At 40.8% G+C, this 14,913-nt stretch overlaps 1 protein-coding gene across 3 annotated transcripts in view; it reads right to left on the bottom strand.

Annotated features, from left to right (window-relative positions):
* Window positions 1–14,913, bottom strand: part of DDX42 (DEAD-box helicase 42) — a 35,867-nt gene that overhangs the window by 1,903 nt on the left and 19,051 nt on the right. For all 3 annotated transcript variants that reach the window (XM_027517596.1, XM_027517597.1, XM_027517598.1), the window contains 12 exons: window positions 14,344–14,493; window positions 10,930–11,034; window positions 9,346–9,465; window positions 8,112–8,288; window positions 7,460–7,588; window positions 6,472–6,571; window positions 5,827–5,874; window positions 5,218–5,315; window positions 3,683–3,959; window positions 2,706–2,932; window positions 1,286–1,396; window positions 154–255 (listed from right to left, as the gene is read on the bottom strand). In XM_027517596.1, the coding sequence (XP_027373397.1) occupies window positions 154–255; window positions 1,286–1,396; window positions 2,706–2,932; window positions 3,683–3,959; window positions 5,218–5,315; window positions 5,827–5,874; window positions 6,472–6,571; window positions 7,460–7,588; window positions 8,112–8,288; window positions 9,346–9,465; window positions 10,930–11,034; window positions 14,344–14,493 (1,644 nt within the window). The remainder of the gene's footprint in view (window positions 1–153; window positions 256–1,285; window positions 1,397–2,705; window positions 2,933–3,682; window positions 3,960–5,217; window positions 5,316–5,826; window positions 5,875–6,471; window positions 6,572–7,459; window positions 7,589–8,111; window positions 8,289–9,345; window positions 9,466–10,929; window positions 11,035–14,343; window positions 14,494–14,913) is intronic.

Raw genomic sequence — 14,913 nt, 5'->3', positions numbered from 1 at the left:
CCTGCAGCTCTAGGTAAGCTGCAGTTAAGCCGATATTCAGAACTGAAAATGGGGGAAGGCCCTCGGGAAATCCAGCATCTAGTCTACAAGGCCAGCTACCATCTCGGGAAGATCAGGGCCCCTCACCACTGCCCCCAGTGCTTGATTTCACACCTGGAAAGCCGCTTTCATAGCCGTCAGCCGGTCTCCCATGGCTCCCGTGGAGGGCTTGTAGGCCTCATAATTGCTCATTACGTTGTTGTTATTTCCTCGGTCCTAAAAAATAAACACACGCATGAGTAAGGAAGAGTAAGCAGGGACGCCCACTGCCACAGAAGGGCCTCAATATGCTGGAAACTCATGAGGGAGCTGAAATAGGTGTGGGATTTTTTTATGCTTTTCAACCCATTAAATCTATTTCTGAGAACCCACCCTAACAATAAGAAATGAGGTCAGATTATGCCCAAAGCTGACCACAAGGCAGTGCAGCACATACATAACTGCTCAGGCTCTACATCCAAACCCCGAGGAGTCTGAACCTCAGCTTCAATCTTCCCACAGTGTAACCCTGGGTGCCTCAGTGTGCCAGTGTGTTTACTCTGAGTGACTGTGAAGCCTGAGTTAACACGTGTGGCTGCTTGAACTGGCCGGGCACATACTACGTGCTCGGTATTACCACCATCACCTGCATGACCCATAGCAGCAGCATCACTGTGACAAGGGGACAGACCACTTCACCAAGACACCAAGTTAACTACAGTGATCCAGACACGTAGACTGACATCTTTCTTCCTTGGCTTAAGAATCAAAGTGACAAGAAAGTTATGAGAGCCAGGCAGGGGGAGCTTTTGTTATTTGGTTGGTGAGAAAAGCCAGCTCTCGTATCTGAACCAATTTCCCAGGGTGTAGTATCGTTTGTGCGTTTAGTTACAAGATACAGCTGAATTATAGAGGGACCCTCTGGCTTCAGGCCAATGCTGGAGGGCGTGTAGAAAGACTGCTAGGCCCCACCTCCAGAGTCTGATTCACCAGGTCTAGGGTGGGCCATGAGACGGCATTTGCTCCAGGTCCAGGGACCACGCTTTGAGAACCAATGCTAATCTACGCTGATTTCCTGAGCACATCTAGTCAGTCAAGGACACACAGTTACTTCTTTAATATAAAGTCACATTAAGAACCAGCACTGTACTGACTTAACTCAGCAGATGACAGCGTTTTGAACTGAGACTCAGGTAAATAAGAACAGTCCTAACGTCATGAAAGGCGCAGGACCAGTCTGAAGGACATTGCTCTAGTCTGCACTCACCGAGTTCTCAGAGCCAAGGCCAGGCCGCTCCCGGTAGCCCAGGCCTCCGCCACCAATGTTCAGCTTTTTCCCCTTTCCTCCTTTGAAGCGGGATTTCCGAAACCAGGCATTCTGCAGCAAACACAATTCAAGGTTAAGTCACGGGAGGAAGAGGCACCCAGAGAAAGAGAACAAAGTCAAAGAGGAAACTAAAGGGGAGGGAGAATCTTTAGCCAATGTATCTGCAGCAAAGGAGGAACTGTTCGCAGGAACCACAGGTCAGCTTCTTTTTGGTAGCTTAATCCGTCAGATTTGCCAGGAGCCTTTAGCTAAGGCTTCCTTTCACTGCTCCTTTCTTCCTTCAGAGCTTCCAGGAAGGGAAATGATTACAACACACTTCAAATGCAGAGCAGTTCCTCTGGGCCATTTCTAACTTCCTCGTGGAAAATGAATTTATTTTCTATTTCTCAGACAATCTATATGTAAAATCTCTGGGGGAGCTTAGAGCTTTATCTGACTATCACAAGTTACAGTCAAAAGTACTTGAAAGGTGGCAAGGTGCTGATCAGAGAAGCTGATCAATCTGAGAGCACAGGAAGCCTGAAGCACAATGAGATGTAGTAAAAACGCCCAAAACAAAATATATCTGGTTCAGAAACTTAGTTAGGATTGGCTCCCCAGGAGAGGGAAAGGTGGCAAGGTGATGATCAGAGAAGCTGATCAGTCTGACAACACAGGAAGTCTGAAACACAATGAGATGTAGGAAAACACCAAAGACAAAATATAGTTTAGGACTGGCTCTCCAGGACAGGGAAGGAACCATCACTCTACTCTCCCCTGAAATGCCGGTCCTTTACTCCCAGGGTGGGAAGCATGGGCAGTAATACCACAGTACAACTGCATTACAGGTGAACAGCCCTGCAGGCTGACCTATGAATCTGAAAAACACAGAAGTCTCTACTATCAGAACATGTATCCCAAATACATTGGCAATTTGGGAACTGTGTGTATCAAGATGACTCAAGATTTAATTCAGTAGAATGCCTCACTCAGTTTTGATTAAACAACCAGCGTAGTCAAAGGTCTGAGAAGTAGTGAAATGCTTTTTTAAAAAAGACATCATACATTTTTAGCCCCCATCAGAAAAAACTGGGGTAAAGGGCAGTGAGGGGAATAGTAACTTTGACAGTAAAATTGCTTACAAGTGTGATATGCGGCAAGAAGGAAGACATTTGAGGGACAGATTTTAGCACAAGAAAGGATAGCTTTTCAATGTGTATGTTGCTGAGAGAATGAGAAGGCAAATCAGATGAGTTTTAATGTCCTACAATACCAATCTATGCTTTGTAAGTGCTACCTGCCCAACTTTATTGTCATGTTTCTAGGTTACCTGCCTCTGGCATACTGAAGTTTTTTCACTGAAGTGTGTCCAGCCACTCACCTGCATGGCCAGATCTAGGAGCTCCTTGGAAACATGCTGATTGGCTCCTTCCAAGTTCCGAACAAGGTCACCAGCAAAATTGCTGTCCTTGGGTGTCAGCAAGGTATAGGCCACGCCCTTCTCACCCGCTCGTCCTGTGCGGCCAATCCTATGAGTATGGGTGTCAATATCTCGTGCCACATCATAGTTAATGACAGTCTTAATTGAAGGGATGTCCAGACCACGGGCTGAAATAAAATACCAAATTCTTTTATTCTTTATCAGAAGTCAAAACACCAAAGTCACCCAAAATGCTTACTTCCTAAGAAGCCACATTCCTCTTATCTAAGCAAAGCACACGGTTTGATGTGCTGAGATATAGGTACGTGAGCCACCCTTCTAGAAGGAACGCTACTATTATAGATTCTACAATGCTAGGTACACTAAGTGTGTAGGGACACCTATCTTCTACTACCAGTAACCTGCCGTGGCCTCTCTCTTGACCAGAAATACGTTGGGGGAAAAAAAAAATTTACAACCAACATCAAATGTGTCTTGAGGCTGAGAAGTGATCACCTTTCTGGAAGAAAATACCAAGTTTTTAAGTGTAGCTATTAAAACTCATCAGAACAAACTCAAAAATCACACTTCAAAATTTTTTTCTGATCTCGAGTGAAATATGTCAAACTACATAAACTAAGATATCTACTACATTTAGGGACACAGCCTACGATGTAACTGTGTTAACAGTTTCATCCTCAAGTGTCTTCCAATTGCAGGGATTCTTTTTTTTCAGAGAGGAATACTAAGTGGGAAGTGGTACTCAGAGTTCCAGACTGTGATCACCGTGCTCTGAGCCGCTGCCTCATGGGGTGTGGACAGCCGGGCCAGCAGAGTGCCTTCAACTGGCCTCTTCAGACGTTACAGGTCTACGTAGCCAGACAGAGCAACCCATACAACACAGGACCCGAGGGTTACTGGGGAAACGCATACCCTACCTGCAACGTCTGTGGCCACTAGGACGGGGATGTCCTTTTTCTTAAAGTCTGAAATAACCTTGTTTCTTTCACTCTGATCCATGTCACCATGGAGCAGGCCAAGATTATGACCCTCCTGCTTAAGGTTATTGGCCAGCTCTTCAGCATTGGCTTTCTTAGTAACAAACAGGAGGACACTCCCTGAAGAGGTAAACTCCACTAGACGCCGGGTGAGCCAGTTCCATTTACTAGGTCCAGAATGGAGAATCTCCACAATCTGAGTCACATCTTCATTTGCCTGAAAAGAAATGAAAAAGATGACGGCAACATTTGTGCCACAGGGCACCTGAGTAAGAACTCGACACCACACTTTCCACCTGCGTCTAGAAGAACCATGAACAATCCCTGTATCCTTGGGCTTTCCTTCAGCAAGTCAAGTGCAACTCAAATTTTACATCCCTTCTCAAATCACAGTGCTCTCCACCTCCCCTGATGCACCTCCTGCATTGGCAGGCGAGTTTCTTTACCAGTGTGCCACCTGGGAAGCCCTCCACTAACATGTGTACATACACCTAGATAATCTCTAAGCCCCAATGCTCTGCAATACTTTTCTACATGCCTATTCAGATTATTCCCAATAGAGTAAGAGGTCCTAGTACAATTCATATCCACACATAGAAGGCACTCAGCAATCAAAGTGGACAATGTTTAAAAGCTAACTGCACAGAACTTTTGGAGAAGGCAATGGCAACCCACTCCAGTACTCTTGCCTGGAAAATCCCATGGACGGAGGAGCCTGGTAGGCTGCAGTCCATGGGGTCGCTGGGAGTCGGACACGACTGAGCGACTTCACTTTCACTTTTCACTTTCAGGCATTGGAGAAGGAAATGGCGACCCACTCCAGTGTTCTTGCCTGGAGAATCCCAGGGACGGGGGAGCCTAGTGGGCTGCTGTCTCTGGGGTCGCACAGAGTTGGACATGACTAAAGCGACTTAGCAGAAGCAGCACAGAACTTTACTAGCGTACTAAGCATATTAAGGAATTCTCAAGGTTGCCTTATTTGATTTCCTAATCACAATTCAGAGAAATTTTCCACATAGGGCATATGTATAGGTGAGGAAAACAAAAACTTAATTCCATAGGCCTTTCAAATCTCCCCGCTCCACACTGCGCAGGCCGCCTCCCACAATCACTGAAGATGTTACTTCCATGCAAACCGACCAGCATCTTTCAGACAAGACTTGCTCTTTTTTTCTCCAAAATAAATTTTTTTAAAAAGAAACCTTTTATTGTGGAAAAAATTTTAACACTCAAAATGAATAAAATGAACAAAATCAACTCCCATGTAACCATCACCAGACTTCAACAATTATTAACATTTTGCGAAACATATTTCACCTATTGCCCCCAACCCTTGTGCTTTTAAAGCAAATTTGAAACACGTTGCCTCATCCGTAAGTGCGTAACGTTTTTTCTCTCAATAGTGAGAAATGAAATCCATGTCACCAGTGTGAAAAATAACCCACTGGGACTCCATCTGCCCTGCTCAGGCTTACCTCTCCAATATCTCCCTGTACCACACGAATGGGGTCAATCAGGATGTCTCTGGCCAGTTTTTCGATCTTTTTCCGAAAAGTTGCACTGAATAAGAGAGCTAAAAGGTAAACCATGTTAAAGAAACAGTATCACTTCTTTTTTGAATACTCACTAAAGCTCCTACTGACATTCACTGCTCAGTTTTTGAAAAACGAAAGCCCAGTGAAGTTTACAAATTAATTCACTAAGGAAAAAAAATTACCATTGTTTTACTTTTACACATTTTCAGTTAAGGCAGATGTTGCTGTCAGTATGGTTCAGAAAAAGGCTCTCGACTTCAAGTCAGCAGATCTGCACTGTGTATCGCCTCTAGACAGTGATAAAACGTTATGAACTGCGGCATGTCATTTAATTCTCAGTCTCGGGACTATCATGTGTAAAAATGAGTGAGTTCTATCTGGTGATCTCTAAGGTCCTGTCTAGCTCAGATAAACTGTCATTATCTTCCCCTTTATGGTTCCTCACAAGTACAAACATGATTATTTTTACTGCCATAACTGAGAGTTATAAAATAAATAGGTGTTTATTCTGAGTACAAATGTGGCTTAAGGAAACTGCTTCATACGTACTCTGTCTGTCAGGACGGACATGACTTGCTATGGATCGCACCTGGTACTCTGGAAGAAGTAGAAGAATAAAATCAGTATTATAACTCTGCGTGGACAGTTTGGGATACCTGGAAAATCATTTTATTAATAGCAAAAATCTTTCTATAAAGACATTATAGGAACTAAGGAAGTTCTGAACTCCCAGACCTGTCACTCAGTGTGAAACTCAGAAACACTTAGCCCAACACCTAGCTGGGTTAGGCTCAGTGGTGCTCCACTCAACAAAGACAGTTATTCAGAATTTTCACACAGCTGGTTAAGTCAAGGAGGACAGGAAAGCAAAGGCCTTGAAGGATATGGCACCTACCTCCCGAATAACACAGACCTTGACCTCCACAATCAAAGGCAGGTGAATAAAAATAAAGCCTAGAATATTCTCCCTATATTCACAGGCACTTTCAAATGTCCTCAACCCAGTTAAGCCTAACATACTTTTCCTGAAAGAACTCCTAAAAATAGCTAATGTCTTAGCTTTATCTCTACGGTCCAACCCTACCCAGGAGTATTTTTAGCTTCTCACACAGAGAAAAAATTAAGTCTAGAAAGACATGGAAAAAACTAGTGTCATTAAGATAGAGAAAGAAGAATCTGGTATTCAAAGCATACCAAATCCCATGTCAAACATTCGATCTGCTTCATCAAACACAAGGTAGGAGACTCTCTGAAGGTTGGTAGCTTTCTTCTTCACATGATCAATCAGTCGACCCTACGAGAGCCAGAAAATGAACAGGAAGTCAAGTCATCCCAGTATCTGCTGGATACTGGTTCCAGCCTCATTCCCTATGAGGAAGCTCAAGTCCCTTAAACAAAATTAAGCAGTATTTGCACATACAACCTATGCATACCCTCCTGTGTATTTTAAATAATCTCTACATTACTTATAACACACAGTGTAAATGCTACATAAAAAGTTGCCAACATATGGAAAATTCAAGTTTGCTTTCTTGACTTTTTTTTCCCCTGAAGATTTTCAGTCCTTGGCTGGCGGATCCCACAGGGAAACCTGCCAATGTTGAGGGCTGTTTAATTAAATGTATTTACAAGAACTTTCTAGAGTTCTGCTCCTGGAAAAAATAACACTCCAGTTTCAGACTGCAATATACAACTAGTCTGACAGCCTTGGAATTTATGCACTACTGCGCTCAAAAGAACAGAAAATCTGAAAACTCACTGGCTTCCTCCTTTACATTAATTGTGATTTAAACTGTAGAAAGAAGGTGAAAACTATTTTTTGTGAGGCTTTGTGAAATGACCAAAGTTAAAGCCTTACTGATGGGTCTTAATGTTTAAACTACAATCTTCAAGGCAGTTTTGACCATATTCTGAACTTAGGCTCTCCATAAGCACGGATCCATTTTCCAGGACAGTGTTAAGAAAAACTGTTTGATGCAGACAGAAATTTGTAGCATATAAAGAATCTTACTAGACTGCTATTTTAGTACAGCAACCAAAATTAAACCAAAGCCACAGCTATCACTGCCTCAGAGTATTCTCAACCCTGCTTCACCACATTTCAGGGGAAATGCCTTCCAACAACTGACATTTTTTCCATACCGAGAGGCTGATAAGCTATTTAAACCCAAGACATACTTACTGGTGTACAAACAACAATCTCTGCCCCTTCCTGAAGGGCCTTGGCCTGTTCCCACATGCTCCCTCCTCCATACACAGCCACTGATCGAAGATTGTATGCCTTCCCAAACCGCTTACACTCTGCATGGATCTGCAAAGGTAACATAACGGCATATGAACACACACCTCTGTGACACTAACCTCTGTCACAGTCCAAAAAGGAGTTATGAAAAACACACAAAATGTGATGTCAATAGAAAATCAAAAGGTAGAAAATACAAACACAATTTTATTCATAGAGAAAATAAACAGGCTACCATTATCACATCTTAAGAGGCTATCTAAAATCTTGTTGTGATTATTCTTTTTCACTTCTCTTCCTGACCCCGTTATTGCCTTTCACCGAACAAAAGGCAAATCAACTGGTTCCCAAATCACTTGGTTATACAGAAAATACATAACATGCAATATTTTCCAGAAGTTTCCTGAGAGCACAACAATGTGAATCTACTTAATGGCACTGAACTGTATACTTAGAAATGGTTAAAGCAGTAAATTTTGTGTATTTCACATAATTATTAAAAAAAGACACAAAGTTTCCTGGTGATTCTACCCAGCTGATTAGTCCTCATTAGTTGACATATGGAAGGGGGCACTCTACATAAAGCACATACCTGCTGGCAGAGCTCCCTAGTGGGACACACAATCACTGCAATTGGTCCATCACCTGGTTCCAGTTCTTTCTGGTCCATTATATGAATCAACATGGGCCAGATGAAGGCAGCGGTTTTCCCACTGCCTGTTTTGGCAATACCAATCATGTCTCTACCACTTAATGCCACAGGTACACCCTAGAGGAAAAAGAGAAGTAGAATCCACTCTAAACTTTCAATTTTAAAGATGAACTGAAGGCAACCCTGAGAAAGGGCAAATGACTAATAATGACATTTATTTCCAATGGGACAAAAATGTCCTAGGCTATGCACACTGGTTATGAAATAACAAGAAATACATGGGGGAAAAAAAAGAATGAAACATCTGGATTCCCATAAACTTCATTTATAGGAAACATTATCATTGCTAAAATTTAACAAAAAATTGTCCCCCCTCACCATGAAGGTATAGAATGTCTCATCCACATACTGAACTGTGTGGAAAAGAATGAAGTCCATTTATAAATGGGAAACGGAAGCTATTACTTTCAGTTATAAATGAGAAGTTTCAGGCCATGGACAAAGGAATCCTCTTAATTGACAGTGCTACATTTCTCCACACACAAACTTTTGTTTAGTTTAGGCTTAATGAACAGTTTTCTTCAGATCATATTTTCAAGACATTTATCAGAAACAAAAGAACACTTCTTAGTCCTTTAGCAACTTTTTAAAACAGGTAAGAAGTAGAATGATTAATACAGCACACTAGTGAAAGATACAAGTAGCCAGATAACAGGGCTCTGACCCGAGGGCAGAGTGGGCTACATTTTTATAATCAAAGAAAAGTGACGAAGGGGAGAAGAACACCTCATGTCCTAGGTCTCAGTTGAGTCCCTAAGACAGGTCACCAAATGAGGGCCCCTGGCTTTTGCACAGGGAAGAATTCAAAAGCGAGCCATAGTGAAATGAAGGCAGTTTATTTGGAGATTCACGTTTGACGGACAGAATGTTGTCCATCTCAGAAGGTGACAGCAGTCAGTAACTTAAAGAGTGGTAAAATATTCACTTCTGCTCTTTTTTTTTTTTAATTTTTAAAGGTTTCAATACAGTTCTGTATTAAAGTGTTTTATTGCTTTGTCAGTTTAAAAAAAAAAGATCACAATATCATTCCACTTCATTTTTCTTTCGCTGTCTTTACTTCGGTTCGGTTCAGTCGTTCAGCCCTGCCCAACTCTTTGTGACCATGTTTACTCACCTGGCACTGTATTGGAGTGGGCTGTGTGTACTCAGACTTCCGAATCTGGTGCATAAGTTGTTCATCAAACCCAAAATGAGCAAAACTACTTCCTGGTCTAGGAGGTGCAGCACCAGAGACCTAGAGACAAAGACGACTTGCAGGAATGACTTGTACTTCAATATAAATAGCACTAGAAGGTCAACAATATTTACCTGTAGCTCTCCAGTGTTTAGTTGGAATATGAAGAAGTGAAAACCTAAGTCTATACCTAATAGCTTACAATGTGTGAAAAGGTAAAATTCAAATAATAACGGACCTAAATCTCGCATTAAAAAAACTCCAAAATAAATATTTCTGAGATAATGGTCAGGTTATTTTATGATTACGGGCCCTGAAATCTCTTCAATCACAATTAATTTTCTCATAAAAAATAAACAGAAGTCAGGTTCAAAAAACTGGAAAAAGTCAATATATTTTTTCCATGTGTATAACTATTAACCAAGTGGTAGAAAAAATAAAATTTACTCTAGAAATAGAGTGCAAATGAGGTCCAAATGCAGACACACCTATAACCCACTGGTTACAAAGATACTATCTACTGCTCCAATCTCAGTCATGCCTGAAGAGACAGTGTCCTGCTTAGTGCAGATGCAGACACTGCAAACGCTGAGTGTCTGAACTGTACCCAGGTGAGGAATGGGGCTCCACCTCCATGCTGACTCCAACAGTGCTAAGCTTTCAATGCTTCTGGGGTAATGCTGCTATTTCCAATCAGTGTTTCACTTAAAAGTTTTTTTTTTAAGGGGTATTTCTTAGAAAACAGACAAGTACATACACACACACAAAACCACTCAACCACCTACCCCTCAGGAAACAAGTTCAAACATCACGTAGCAACTGGTATGGCCAGAAAGTTGTCCACACCAGAGCAGACATCATTGTACTATCCGTATGTTTCACTTAATCTCTAGCAGCACCTTAAACAAATGTGGTCAAGGTACAACCCAAAGCTTTTTAGTGGACAGTTTAAAACTATTATTCTGATATTAGTGCATGCATATTTTGTAAAGTTGTTAATTTCTTCATCTAATTAGAAAATCGTGCTGTATATAATGTGAAAAGCAAGTGCATCTTAATCTTGAAATATTTTAAGACTTCCCATATTGTTCACATCAGTTAATCTTGTCTCCTCTTTCTAAAGATGGGGACCACTTGCCTTTAGCCCACCCAAAACAGTTCTTAATTAGCACATTGCTCTCATGGCAATCAGAAACACTTACTGATTAGTTTTAAGGTCATATGACCTATTGTTCCAACACAACACACAGTTAAAAAAACTACACAAAGCTGACTGAACACATACATATAGCAACTCATGTGTATACATAAAATAAAAAAAATCCTATCCTAAAATAGCTGTAAAACTAAAACAGTAAAATCAAGACACAGAGTCCAAGGGGTCTAATTATTACTCTACCAAAGACAGTTCAAGGACTTTTGGAGAAGAAATTCAAGATTATTTCAGTATGGATAAGTAATAATACTAACCCTGAACTAATTAATTAACATTAATATGAATCTCTGCCTTACTAGCTGACTTACCCGAAGGTTGAGCTTATGCCGGAGATCTATTAGCTGCTGTGGGGTGAGGTTGGTTATCTCTTCATGTTCATTGTAAAAATTTTTCTCAAATGGTGGATAGTCAATCTGCAGGTCCAATTATTCAAAGTTAGTCTAGAATTCAAGATTCGATCCTGTAAGTTTGATTTTAATGCAAAATCACCTTTCACAAATACTATACAAGTAAAGCCATAACCAGCTAGAGAGAAAAAAGGAATTCACTTATTCATGACACAAATCCTCAAAGTACAACCAGAACTTTTTCCCATTCCTGTTTGAACAGCCTTGATGCAGACTAAGGAATCTCTAATGCCAAAGGACTCAGATATTCCACCCTGTAACATGTAAATATGCTTTCCGGTAAGCTGTTCACCTAGATCTAGGCCTCTGATAATATTTCTAAGGAGTTCCATTCTTTTTAAAAACACGGAAATGTTTTTGTTAACTTAAAAAAAAATGTACTGTCGGGCATTTCCAATTCCAAAGAGGGAAGAAGTCGTTTCTGCTACTCCTCTCATAGCTTACTGTACCAAGAAAATGAAACACTAGCATATCACCACATATGAATCTGGCTAAATGATTCTCTTTCTGACATGATATGTCTACAACAAATCTATTTTTTTTTAAGGAGAACTTAAGCATTTGATAGGTGGTCAAAAACTTCATAATTCTAGATATAGCTTAAAATTAATTATCATTCTATGGTACTATCAACAAAGAGAAAGAACTAAGTTCTCCTTTAGCATTATTAACAGGACCTTTTATTACGCTCCCCACAATGCTGCACCAAGCCCTTTTCTTCAGTTCTCTTATCAAAACAGAAGCTCTATGAGGGTAACAATTTTTGTCTTAACAAAAATCTACAAATATCGAAGTTTTTTTACACACACACTTTTTTTCCTTTGGTTTCCAAGCAAGAGGGGGAAAAAAAAAAGAATGTGAAGAAAGGGTATTCTTTCTTCATTTCTGGTCTCTCCTGGCAGACTTCTCATTACATTAGGACAACCATGGGATATACCCCAGGCAGGATGAAGTTCGAGTACTCTGTCAAGTATCTCAAATATCTTATTAGACAACTATTTCAAATACTTGTACTTGTTTCCTTATTATATTTTCACTCTTTATCACGGATGCAGCCTCCTAGATAGATTTCATTTAGGTAGCTTCATTTGCCACATGTAAAATGCCAACTGCTTAAGTGGTTAACAGCTGCGCAAAAGGAAAATCTAAAGAACTGAATATAACCCACACTCTAGTCTAGACCAGTAGCTCTCAAACTTTTTGGTCTCAGGTACCCTCTACACTTAACAGAAATACAATGAGATTTGATTTTAAAAATGGTTATTATCTACCGTTATTTATTGTATTAAAAAAAGAAAATTTGTAAATTTATAATTCATGTTAAAATAGCAAACCTCATGACACTTTAACATATATGCTTTAATAAAGATAACTTTTATTTTATAATACTATTTCACATTTTTCCAAATCTTATTATTTTCTATTGCATTCAAATTGTTGCAATGTGTTGTTCTGATTAAAGCCAAGGAAGAAAACCTGGCCTCCCAAAGATATGTAGTTGGAAAAGGGAAAAAGAATATTTATTAATAACCTTTTCAGATGCTTGCAGACTTTTACTCTTGACACTACACTCAACCTTGACAGGTACACATTTCTTAAAGGTTATTTTCATTGTGTAATCCAAAACCATATGGACGAATTTTCACATTTTGTCACACTATAATTCATGGGTCTATCCTGCACTTTGAATGGGGCCTTTACTCATGCATGATTCTGTAACATCATGCATTGGCTCTCTGAAAATACTGGTTCACTGAGATGGCTTGAAGATCATCCAAGACATTTCACTGTGTAATTAAAAAAATACACATTTCATGGCTGATTATCAACAGACTTTAAGGATTAGAAAGCTGTCACCTATAGCCACCACCCTGAAAGCGCCCAATCTCGTCTGATCTTGGAAGCTAAGCAGATCGGGCCTGGTTAGTACTTGGAAGGGAGGAAGCTGTCAAACTCACTGTGATGAATACAGTGTCCCAAATTCTAATTTCTGCATGAAAACTTGAGTCTCTATCACTGACAAGAGACACTTTTGTTTTCCTTGATGTGCCATTCATTTTCTTAAGTGAAAATGGTGTCCCATGAAAAAAAGCAGCTAGCTCAGTTCACGGGAGAAGGCAATGGCATCCCACTCCAGTACTCTTGCCTGGAGAGTCCCATGGATGGAGAAGCCTAGTGGGCTGCAGTCCATGGGGGTCGCTAAGAGACAGGACTGAGCGACTTCACTTTCACTTTTCACTTTCCTGCATTGGAGAAGGAAATAGCAACCCACTCCAGTGTTCTTGCCTGGAGAATCCGAGGGGCGGGGGAGCTTGGTGGGCTAACGTCTATGGGGTCGCACAGAGTCGGACACGACTGAAGCGACTTAGCAGCAGCTCAGTTCACAACTTGAGCACCTAAGTGTCTTTCTTTGAGACAACTGTCATATCTCAGCATGCAATAAAAATGTTTACCTGCCCTTTCCCATTTTGTCACATGGAATGTAAGAGTAATGTAAATAATTTTTGTTTCATCAAGGATACTCTGACGTGAAGCTGGCTTCTATTTTCGGTACTGTGACAGTCAGGCAGGGAAGAAGGCAGTGACCACCGGGACAACGGGCACCACTGTCCCGATTCAGGCTAAGGTATCAGCATTGCCTTCAGCCATCAGTGCCGATGCCGACGCAGTGAAGACGGCAAATCACCTCAGCATTACCACGAAAACTCTTTTGACTCTGTAGACTCCGTGCAAAGACCCTTCTAGGTGTCCTTGGACCACACTCTGAAAACCACTGCTCTAGATCTAGAATCACTAGGGCATGCAAGCTCTAGTCTGATATTTAACCTGGATGAAATACTGATTTTTTTCCCCCAAGTGAGTACACAGATATCCTCATTTCCTTTTCCTGATTTAAGAACAGCCTTTCATCTGCCCCAGATCTGGGAGAAATAGTAAAGATTTACAGCAATTAAAAAGCAAATGCAGGTCCAGGGACCCACAGTTAAAGGAAGATGGTAAGTGATGGTATGGAAAACAAGTACAATTGCTTGAATACAATTTTTCACTTAAAACTGAATGTGAGCAAGAGACTCAGCTGTACCTTGAATAGTACAGGCTACAAAGTCTCAACCATTCAGTCACCTTCTGATTCAATCACTTGGCAAATACGACAAAATTCCAAAGAAATATTCTCATGACATAATGAGGAGTACGAATCAGAGGAGTACTCTGATATTGGGAAAATCTAAATATTAAAGCTGAAGAAAACTGCATCAGCTTGAAAGAGAAAACTGCATCAACTTGAAAGAAGAGTCAAATTCAGCAATACCATACCTCTGAATGATCAATGGGAGGAAGAGGATCAATGATTTTTTTTGAAGGTGCAATTGGATTTCCATCACTATCATATTCCAAATTATCTTCCTCCTCCTCTTGAACCACACCAGCAGTTGGATTCTCTGCCATATACCGAAAATAAGCTTCCTGCAGGAAAGCACAAGATCATAATCATACCCAAGTATAACAGAACATTTTTGCTCCTGTAATTAGTGCACACAGCGTACCAGATGACTGCACAGTATACATACCTACCCAGTAAGATAAGACTCTTACTAGCAATTCCTTTAACAATAGCAGTATTCAGAGGGACAATCAGAGGAAATGAGACAGTTACTACCCTAAAGTGATTTAGGTTGCTTAACAGAAGACTTATAAAACTGTCAGTTCCACAGCCTTCCTGGGGTGGAGTGTCTACTACCTACCCTGCTGAGAGCTGTGGAACACATGCTGTGGCTTTACCAATCCAAGTTTGGAAGCTGACACTGATTAGAAGGGTCACCAACCTAGAAAGGGCTCACTCTGGGTCCCTTCTCTCCATCCCACAACTGAATGGGGAAAAAATAC

Source organism: Bos indicus x Bos taurus, chromosome 19 (genome assembly GCF_003369695.1).
Source record: "Bos indicus x Bos taurus breed Angus x Brahman F1 hybrid chromosome 19, Bos_hybrid_MaternalHap_v2.0, whole genome shotgun sequence".
NCBI classification, from domain to species: Eukaryota; Metazoa; Chordata; class Mammalia; order Artiodactyla; family Bovidae; genus Bos; species Bos indicus x Bos taurus.
The sequence above is the reverse complement of the archived record's forward strand: the minus strand, read 5'-3'. Positions and strand labels throughout refer to the sequence as shown.